Genomic DNA, 10,604 nt, shown 5'->3' with positions numbered 1-10,604 from the left:
CTGTCCCTTTGCCCCGGCCCGGCCGGGGCCGTGGGGCGACGGCGAGGGAGAGCGGCCCCCGGAGGGCATTTCCCGGAGGCAGCGGGGCCGGGACCCGGCAGGAAATGGAAGAATGAAGTGTGCAGCCGGAGCGGTGATGTTCCTTCTCTCCTTGCTTTCCCCTGCAGGAATGTAATCCGCAATGCTAGTTCTCAGGTTGCTCAATGTTGTCGCTCCAGCCTACTTCTTGTGCATCTCCCTAGTGACCTTCGTCCTCCAGATCTTTCTCTTCATCCCCAGCATGTTCAGAGACCCTTCCACCACCCCACTTTTCTCTCCTGCTCTGCTGCATGGGGCCCTCTTCCTCTTCCTCTCAGCTAATGCCCTGGGCAACTACGTCCTTGTGATCCAGAGCTCCCCCGAGGACTTGGGCAAGGGCTTAAACTTGGGCGAAGGAGCCGAAGTGGTGGCCGACTGGCTGGATGGAAGCAGGTCCCCTGGCTCAGCCTTGCCCAGCACTCACTTCTGTAGACTGTGTGCCAGAGTCACCCAGAGGCATGACCACCACTGTTTCTTCACAGGGAACTGCATTGGGAGCAGAAACATGCGAAACTTCATCATGTTCTGCCTCTACACCTCCCTGGCTTGCCTTGACTCCCTGGTGGCAGGCATGGCTTACATTTCTGCTGCACTCTCCATGTCCTTTGCGAACCCGCTGGCCTTCCTCACTCTTCTGCCTCACTCCATCAGCCAGTTCTTCTCAGGTAAGGACTCCTTCCTCGGAGATGAGGAGCATCTTCCTCCTCAGGGCTCCCGGGCGGGGGGGGACATGATCTTCCTCGGATAGCTCTGTGTGTGGAGCGGTGGTGGGGAAATAGGCAAAAGGGACAATTGGCTGTGTTCAACAAAGCCCTGTTTAGAGGCTAGAGACAGCCTTTGCAAAGGACTTTGCTTCACCTGAAATAAAGGCTGGGACCCACTCCAGGTTACAGCCACAGCCCTATTCCTAATGCATTAGGCTCTGGAAAACGCCCCATAACCAGCTTGCTGGTGATAGAATAGGGCTATCTGTTGTGCAGGGAGCGTGTTGCAATTAGACAGGGGAGAGGGATTTCACTCATTGTACTGCAGGTGAGGGGGATCTTTTGCCTGTCCTACAGGCAGAGGTGGGGGATCTGTAGGTATTTGTATCCTACAAGTCTGCAGGTTCCCCATATCCCAGCAGAGATATTCTCATTCTCTTCATCCAGGTCCACTCACCCCCTCCACTGTCACTCACCTCCTGCCTCCTGGCAGCACAAACTCACTGAGATCTTGCCATCCTTCCAGCACAGGAGAATTGGGGTTCGGGCAACAGAAACCATGAAAGGAGTTAATATGACATGATTAATCACCTCTCTTGTGACCACAGTCTGGGACACAAGTCCACAGAGAACCAGGGGAAATTCTCTGTCCCTGCTCTTTGCAAGAGCTCCACACCAAAAGCAAGTATCTTTCTCCTTGTCTCCAACCTTTACCTTTTCTTCTGCTTCTCCCCCTTTCCCCTCTCTCCCTGCCTTTCCATAAATCTCCACAACCCTTCCCCTTCGCCCTCCTGATTCTGCTCCCATAACTCTTCCTCTGCTCTTCCAGCCTTGCCTCTTCACCTTTCAACACACCCTCAAACTCTCCAACCTCAACCCTTTCTCTGTCCAAACCCAAGAGCTAGATAAAACCTGGTGTCAGAGAAGGGACTATGCAGACAGCCTGGACTGTTACTCTGCCCTGAAAGCGACTGCAGAAAAATGCCATTTCCCCCCCTATGCAGCTCATGCCTCGCACACTTAGATCAGCTTTCGTTAGACTAAAATAGGTATCCCATATATTTTAGCTTTGCAGATTCAGCCGAGCTCAGTAAGAAAGGGCCGGAGTCTGTTTTGGCTGGTGCACCGTCACCAGAAGTGTTGATTATGATCTGAGCGTGGAGTCTCCGCTGCTGGGGATACAGGAGCCAGAGAGGCCCCAGCTTGCTTTTCGGATTCCAGGCTGGGTTTGCAGGATTGCCATCTGAAAACAAACAGATACCTCTCTACTTGGCAAATTAGCAGATTTGTCATGGTAATCACTGAGAGACAATAAACATGAAATCCTGCCATGACATTTTTATGGAGTCATTTTTCCAAGTAGAAGAATTTTTGTTGCACGAGCTTCACCAGCATTAAAAGCACTGGGAATTATTTTCCCCTGTGCCTAAGCTCTGCTCAGCACAGCAGCCTGAGAGGGGGAGCAGGGATGTGGGAGGAGATTATCAAGGAATTAGTTCTCTCTTTCTGTCTCTGCGGGCTCATCTGCACTGAGCTGGGCCCTGGCATATGTTTGAAGAGCCACTGAAGTACCACAGCTCTGGTGTCAGCAACTGCCGTGCCAAAGACAGCATGTGGGCAGTGTTTGAGTGGGACACAACAGGGCTGGGTGCAGCACTGGGAGCTGGGAGCCAGAACACCCTCGAGAGGCAGCAGCTCCCCGCAGCTCCCAGCGAACCTCTAGCTCGGCCGGGATGAGAACTGCTGCCTCACACAGCAATATATGGGTGCGTGGTGTCTTGGTTGCTTGGGAGGAAGGGCCTGCTGGGTTTCTACCAGGACATTTAACCTCCAGTTCACGAAGGAAAAACACAGCCTGGAATAGTTACCTGGAAGGGTTGTCCACCCAATATTTTTCAGCTAACATAACTGTTAGTTGAGGGTTGTTGTGGGATCCAAAGAGAGCATTGCTATAGCAGGGAAAAAAACTTTACCTTTCTTCTTCTCCAGCGTGCCCTCTGCACTGGAGGAGGAGTAAAGGAGGATGAAGGGTGAATCTGCTGGTCTTATGTCAACTGAGTGTTCCCTGCTTTCATGCTGGGAAAATTTTCAGTTGGCTTATTCTGCCCAGACTGTGCTCGGGCATGGATTTCAGGATCTGACCCAGAGTCTGTAATTTTGCCTGTGATTCAGCTTTTCTGGCATAGATAATGTATGGCAATAATCTTGAGATCACACCGGGTCAGTTAGAGCAAAAGTGAATCTGAGACTAAAATGGACTGTGGTGATGAGACACAAATGGAGAGTACTTTTGTAAAAACAGGTCAGATTGGATCCACAGAAGAAATTATAGAAAATGCTTTATGTAGGTAACATGAAGAAAAGGTTAAAAAATCATGTTTCTGGAAAGCACGGCTCAGAGATGCTTAATATTTGCAAGGGGAAATAAGGGTAATTACTTTCTTGATGGTGAATTTCAGCAGCTCATAGAAATAAAGCTTACAGCTGCCTTGCAAAGGCTCTAAAGAAAATAGCTGTCTTTCTCCATATCCCATCTGAATATCAGCTGTAGGAAAGAACAAGTGTCTCTCAGGCTCTGGTCCAGCAAAAGAGGGGCAGAGAAGCCCATATCTGGCTCTGGGCTTCCTACCAGATAGACTAATTTATTCTGACAGAATTAGTATGAGCATTTGTCATCATCCTAAGGGGCTTGTTCTTCCCTTACTGTATTGCATATAAAGACCACTGAGCTGAATGGGATCTAATGAGAAGGGAAAGATGACATTGCATTTAGGAAGAAAACTGAATGACTCCTTGCCTTTTTCAAGTGAGGACAACCTCTGAAAGCTTGAGGCTGTAGTCAGTGTCCTTACAAATCATCCTCAGAGAGACCTGCTGGCTGAGCCCAAAGCTTGACGTGATTGTCACAGGCCAGCCGCCATCTCTCACTTACAGCACTGCCAGGTGGAGAAGCCGGGATTCACAGATTGCAAAACCAGATGACACCGTCTAATCCATCCTTCTGTATAAGGAAGCAAGAGACACTTATCCAGCCACCCTTGTATTGAACTTAAAACCTGAAGCAGCCACGTACTTGTTTTAGGCAGCACACCTCTCTTGTCCATGCAGTCCCTGCTCCGGCAGGATTGCTCTTGCAGGGCCTTAGAGCGACCAGAGTTTTCACCTGCCTGAGTCTGTCTGGCTCAGGGTCTTCCAGAGGGACAGCAGCATGTGAGAGCTTTTCCATTTTTAAACCTCACAGGAACCAATGAGAGGATATCAGCTGTTTATACCAGTACTGACACACATTTAATTTTCTTTGTGTGCCTGTGTGTAAATATGTGTGTTTAATAATATACCGATATAAACAAAATATGTGTGTACGCATTCTTATGCACACACAGAGAGTATTATTTTAACGGGTTTAGACCTGCCTACGCACTGAAAGGTCAACCTGCTATTATACTAATATTTTCCAGAAGGAGTTCTAAAATCATTGTAGAGGAAAGGGCCCACAGAATATTTTTATTTAAATACATTCAGCATAAATATATACTACAAAAACTGTTGAATTAGGAGCTTCAGACCTACAAAGTATTTTGAGTATTGTAGCAGCAGCTTTAAAAAAGGAATTTGGATTGTATTTTGGAAAGTTTTCTGCTTCTGTTTTTTGCATTCATATGAAAACTGCCTTTGCCCGATGGTAGGAAAGTCATTACTGATTTATTTTTCTTTTTTAACATTTTTTTAAAATATATATATATGTGTGTATATATATATAGTGATGAGAGGGAGAGAGAAAGGCTTCTGGAAGCATCTACATGCTGTAGGACATACATCTTTTTTCAAAATTACCCTAGAAATCTTAGATTCACTGTGATGAGCAGGTAGATCCTTAAATAAATTAACCATTCTTCAAAATAGTGCTGAAGTCTTACAGGCATGTTTAACTTCTGGCTGAATTTGCCCCTGTAGTCTAGATCCTCACATTAACAGCAAAGGGAGAAGCGTACAGAGACCGTTATCATTTTAGTATTTCCCCAGCAGTGTCCATTGCATCAGATGCTACAAAGGAAACAATTGTATATAGTTAGAGCAACCAGCCTGTCTTGCTCCTAACTCCCCATGTGTGGCCAGAGAATATAGGCAGCTCCTTGGTTCACCGGGCTGAGTGTTACACTGGCATGTGAGGTGTGTCTAAACTCTTTCTTTTATTGTCCTCCCTTCCCCCGACTCTTTGTCTGCAGGAGCTCTCCTTAGCTCTGAGATGTTTGTCATCCTCATGCTCTACCTCTGGCTTGGGATCGGACTGGCCTGCGCTGGCTTCTGCTGCCACCAGATGCTGCTGATCCTGCGCGGGCAGACGCGGTACCAGGTGCGGAAAGGGATGGTGGTAAGAGCCCGGCCCTGGAGGGAGAACCTGCAAGAGGTCTTTGGCAAGAGGTGGCTGCTAGGACTTCTCATTCCTGTGCTGAACGTGGGAAGTGACTATCACAGGCAGAAAGAGAAATAAAATCCCTGGGTATGTGTGTGCATCCCATGCACACAACACCTCCCCTGTTCTCTCCCACTGTCTCCTGGATCACTAAGAGCTGGGCTACTGCATCTGTGGGAGGAAAGGACTGGCTATCAAACAGAATAAATTTAGCATATTAACAAGGAGATCACAAACCATGTAGATGAAGAGATACTGCAGCTTAGTAGTCACATCACTGCACCCGTGTACGTGGCAACAGTCTTTGAACTAGCAGAAAAATTAGTCAGACCCTCCTGTGGCTTCCTACCTGACTCCTCCAGCCCCCAGCCCCATTAGCTGCCCTACACAGTCCCTAATGAACTGCAGCAGGAGCTTTCAGAGAGCCTGGGCTGTTGTGGTAGACTGCAAAAACAGTGTCTGTTCCTTGGGAGGGTTTTGCAGGGTGCCTTTTTGGCTCTTATATACTTGAGGTAACTTCACAGTACTGAGAAGCCTTTAATGACAGAACTACAATGCAATCAAGCTGCCCTAGGAGCAAGCTATGCACATGGCTAATGTGGCAGGTAAACCTTCTCTCCACAGGCTAGAAAATCAGGAAGAAAAAAAAGAGAAATTCAGAATTTCTCATTTCTGTTCTTGATCTGCTCCCTATGCAATGATATGTCAGGACTGTAGCTCTCTTACTTATTTTTAGCAGTCCTTTGCCCAATGACACAGTCCAGGCAAAGCTGCCCTTCTGACAGGGAGCAGAAAGCAGATAAATCATGATCAGACGGAGGCACAAGGAGAGGAAACCGCAGAGGTGAATGAAAAGGCCGTGTGTGAGAAGCTGTGTGATGCGGCAGGCTATGCGTGCCTGTGAGAGAGAGAGGGAAGTGTGGACACACAGCGAGCTGTCAGGAGGGTGCCAAGAGCCCTGCTGATGTGTCTGAGCCCTGATGCATCACCTTCTCGCAGGGTCACCTGCACCATTAGTGCTGTGAAGAGTTCAAAATCCCAGAAGACAGGGAGGTTTTCCAGCCAGTCAGGACGCTTCACTTTGCACTAAGACAAACAAAAAAATGTTTACCTCGGACATGCCTGCCACACCGTATTTATAGGCTCTCCAGGGCAATTCCCTCTCGCATTGCTGCAGAGGGGTAAATTCATCCATGTTATAACTCCATTAAGGAGGTTAATGGAATTACTACAGGGATTAATCAGCCTAATGTGTCAGTTGTTTTCTAGCTGCAGCAACAGCCCATGAGATCAGTGCTGAGATCCTATGCTAATAGGTGCCTTAAGAAAGGATACCATGACATCTCTACCAGGATCATACCTGGATCCATCTCTACCTGGATTCCCCAGCAGCTGCAACAAGAAGCCTCCATTTTGGCAAACTGCATCAGCTTACGCGGATAGGAATCCATTGCCTCTCTTTAATAGACTGGGGAGTACGCTGACAAGCCGTGAAAAATGTCATTTCTTCCTCAGAAATGCTCTCAGTGCATCCCAGGTAGGGGAATGCACTTGCTTTCATCCTTGCATTTGTCATGAGCCAGAACAGAGGCACTCATTCCTACAGGCTTTGTAACCGTCCTTCACTGCTTCACACTTGTATACACATTTGGATGAACAACAAACGAAGTCTATTGTGATGAGCAGAGTAACCATGAAAATATACTGGAAAAACCCTTAGCTGGATAATTAAAACATGTAGGATATATGTCCTTCCACACTATGTGTGTTCGCATGAAGGCACTGCTGTTTCCATGTGTAATATGCTGTATTTTCACTAACAGTGAACAATAAAAAGTGTTCTGATTTTTTACATGAGCTGTATTGTGCTTTTTGACAGTTCATTAGCTGTCTCTGTACATTTGCTACAGCATACATACAGATATGTTGAAGGAAAAAGTTAGGATTTTTTTGTTGGCTTTGCCGATAATTCATCATACGATTTTGGACAAGTCCTTTCACCCTTCCTACTTCAATGTAATGACCAATCTAAAAATGCATCTAATAACCAACTGGCAGACCCATTCTAATTTCTATTTATAAATTACACTATCAACTTCAACTGAAAGCTACAGGAAAATTAAGCTATTATCATCACCCACAAACAGCATCTCGACATAAATTATTCCTTACTGGTACAATGGCATCAAGGTGAGCAGACAGTCACCTTGTCACTGGAACGAGAGCCAGCGCCTCGTGCCATACACCTCCCCCTGGAAGGATTCCCAGGATTATTCTTATTCCACAGACCGGTTGATCCAACTTCTTTTTCGTATATTTCTAAAGGCAACAGGCTCCCAACATTTCAGTCAGCAGCTTCCTCAAGTCAGCAGAAATTATGGTTTGACACTCTCACCCTTTCCTTTTGGCATTTGATTGACACTGCAGTCTCGGGCAGCTCGTAGCGCTCGGCGCCTGCTGCCACGCTGCCTCAGGCTGTAAGCTCTTTGGGGCTGCACGCTGGGAAGGGCACAACCAACTCAGAGTTTCGGTGGGCCACTCTACAAGGACAGCCCCCACGCAGCACAACAGGATTAGCTGCCCGTGAAGCCTGTTGCCTCTTCACACCAGGGTTGGATCACGCCCAGCTCCTGCGTCAGGGTCACAGCTGTCTGCCCTCACCACGAAGTCTTGGTCCTTGCTGAAGCACAGAGAGATCCCAGTTTGAGTAACTGCAGCACAGTTCCCCACAATTATTCTTTCTGTCAGACACCTGTGTTCCTGGCTGTAAATCGCTGCATCGCCATTTTATGCAGCTAAACGGTTCCTCTGCAGCAAACTAGTGGATTTCAGCAGTAGTGGTGGGACTTTCAGATGTATACAGCCTTTACAGTTCCTCTGGGATAAAAGGAGCTATAAAACCGTAACATTAGACTGTCCCTGTATATGGGCTTATTGCTCTGCTCATTCCCAAGTGTTTGGATTGCCCTGTTGGGGTAGAGTAGTGGTTCTGCAGAGGTTCTGCTCTTTAAATATCCAGCTGCCCTGATATCCCTTCCTTGTCATACCTGTGCATCCACTTACAGAAATCCTTGGCAAGAAAATGTAACAGGGCTCAACAACTATGAAGAGAACCTTTGCTCTTAGCTATAATTTAGTAAATGAAGGCTGAGCTCAATGGCAGTGTCACAAATTCTAGATCTGTTCAATGGCTCTAAAGTTTTATGAGGATAAATAACAAAAGCTTCTCATTTTCTGAGCTTAGAGAGCCATTACTTATTATTTGCATTTTATTAAATAGCAGCTGCAATAGCAAATATATTTTGGAACATGATTTCTTGTGACAATATGTCTAAATACTTATAAAGGTTTTAAAAATAAAACAGGGCTTCTCTGGCTTTGGAAAATCAGATGAGTATCATTTCTTCTCTGATAATGCTAGTGGCTGAAGTAAAAGCTCCCTGTTGCTTAAGACCTTGCACAGAAACCATAGACTTTTGCTTACTGGCTTGTCTATTTTAAGTGTCGCTACCTGAAAAAATAATGCCACCTCTAAGGTCTCAGAAGTCTTTGCAATGTCAGTATAGAGCAAATTAGGGGATGCAACTGTGAAGTAAACTGGAAGAAGAACGTTTTTATGAATAGTAAGAATCTCATACAAAATAAGTAGATGGTTTTTCTCTTCATACTACACTATTGGGCAGCCCTCAAGGCCTGCATGCAAAAGGTCTTCATTGAATATCCTCAGAGGATATAGAGTTAAAACATGAAGAGTCTCAAGTAATAAGGCACAGTGAACATATGAGAAAAGATGACGTGAAATAGCATTTATCTTGTTTAAGAAATAGCCAACTCAAGGGAGCTGATCACAGTCTAAAAATACTTGCAAGGAGACAGAATAAATGAATGAGGAGACTCATTAACTGTAAGGAGATAGCTGGAGGAGGATGGGCAGTCCTGGACCAAGAGAAAGAAAAGCCAAGGTCAGAGCTTAGGGCACCTATCTTTAAAACAGTCAGAAGAGAGCAGAGAAAGTGGCCCCAGTGAGAGCAGAAGTGATTTGACATTTGTTGGGATGATGCACTGAGAGCCATCAGGTGGTAGGAGGTATGACAACAGAATTCAAGTTATCTTCATTGATTGTGGACTCAATGGACATAAAGAAAGCCCAGACTGAAAAAACTCATTGCTAATCACTCTCTGCACAAAAAAACTCAAAGCCCCGGCAGACCTAAAAGGGTTTTTCTCTCTTGCACAGTAAATGATGTTACAAGAAGGACCTGCATGGGTAGAAGTCATAAGTAGCAACAGCAGAGTCTATATAGTTCTCTTCAAGTTATTTAAAGACTAGCCAGAACTATCATGGTTGGAGTAAAGCAATGACCTACTTGTTCAATATAAATAAATAAAGGGAGAAGGAAATTTAAAGCATATGTGGAGTCTCTGTCCCCTGCTAGATATTTAAATCAATGGAAACACAATGTCAGACAACTTATATTAACAAACAGTAAGATGTTCTCTAATAACTACATGTCCATATGGGGTTCTCTGCTTTTCCAGCTCTTTTCCAGAAAGCCAGGGGAGTAAAGAGTCCTTGGAGATTACACCAAAAGTCAGTAAATATGGACCAATTAGTGCTTCAGTCCAGTCCGTGCTTACAGTGCTGTCCAGCCAGCAGCCTTGTCTTCATTACACCAAAGAGATTTTTTGCTGAATCTAACTGGCGAGTGATGTCAGAGCTCAGGCAGGCCAGTCCCATGTCCCTTAAGGCTTTTGGAGTCAGCATCTTCTAGTGTCCCCAGATGTTTACAAATAAAAATGCAAGTTCTCAAGTACTAGTATCATACGCTGTTTGCACAGTGCCTTATTTAACATGTTGGCAGACACCTTAATAGTAGTTCCAGAATTGCTATCAATTAAAAATAAATGGAGCATGTTGATAAGTTTACTTCAAAAGAGGCAAAGCGGTGGTTGGCAATAGCAAGCTCTGCATGTGAAAGAGAAGGCTCACCGTGTGATCAACGGGGATGGGAAAGTTTCATTTGTCTGCTACTGGTTTTCTAAACACTGCTGTTAATCTACCTTGATCTTGAATAGTTATCAACCTGGGTTTCTGTGATTACTGTATATCCACCAGCTTAGGGGAATCCACAGCCTCTGGCATGTTTTTCAGCTGTTTTGCTTGGTCTATCTTTACCACGAATCATTCCCAGATTCACGTTATTATCACACCTGACTGGAAAATTTCCATTAGATGTCAGGTCAGTCTTTCAGCTGCTTGTGTTGGCTAAGAAGAGGTGAAGACATGAACCTGTTGTATTGGGTTCGCGTGGCAAGGTTTTGGTAGCAGGGGAGCTACAGGGGTGACTTCTGTGAGAAGCTGCTAGAAGCTTCCCCTATGTCCGATAGAGCCAATGCCAGCCGACTCC

The 10,604-nt window shown here is 45.7% G+C and overlaps 1 protein-coding gene across 1 annotated transcript; it reads left to right on the top strand.

The window, feature by feature from the left end:
• Positions 1 to 181: 181 nt before the first annotated feature.
• Positions 182 to 5,456, top strand: ZDHHC22 (zinc finger, DHHC-type containing 22). Its single transcript, XM_009572829.1, has 2 exons — positions 182 to 743; positions 5,009 to 5,456. The coding sequence occupies exons 1-2, from the start codon at positions 182 to 184 to the stop codon at positions 5,272 to 5,274; spliced, it is 828 nt and encodes a 275-aa protein (XP_009571124.1). The 3' UTR covers positions 5,275 to 5,456.
• Positions 5,457 to 10,604: the final 5,148 nt, after the last annotated feature.

The sequence above is a fragment of the Fulmarus glacialis genome, unplaced genomic scaffold (genome assembly GCF_000690835.1).
Source record: "Fulmarus glacialis isolate BGI_N327 unplaced genomic scaffold, ASM69083v1 scaffold5022, whole genome shotgun sequence".
NCBI lineage: Eukaryota > Metazoa > Chordata > Aves > Procellariiformes > Procellariidae > Fulmarus > Fulmarus glacialis.
Note: the sequence above shows the minus strand (reverse complement) of the source record. Positions and strands in the feature narration are given on the sequence as shown.

What these genes read in the sequence shown, in the direction of transcription:
- ZDHHC22 (XM_009572829.1), top strand. Translation starts at nt 182, where the DNA reads ATGCTAGTTCTCAGGTTGCTCAATGTTGTCGCTCCAGCCTACTTCTTG. An exon ending in CATCAGCCAGTTCTTCTCAG is followed by an intron (nt 744 to 5,008) that starts GTAAGGACTCCT and finishes CTTTGTCTGCAG; the next exon opens with GAGCTCTCCTTAGCTCTGAG.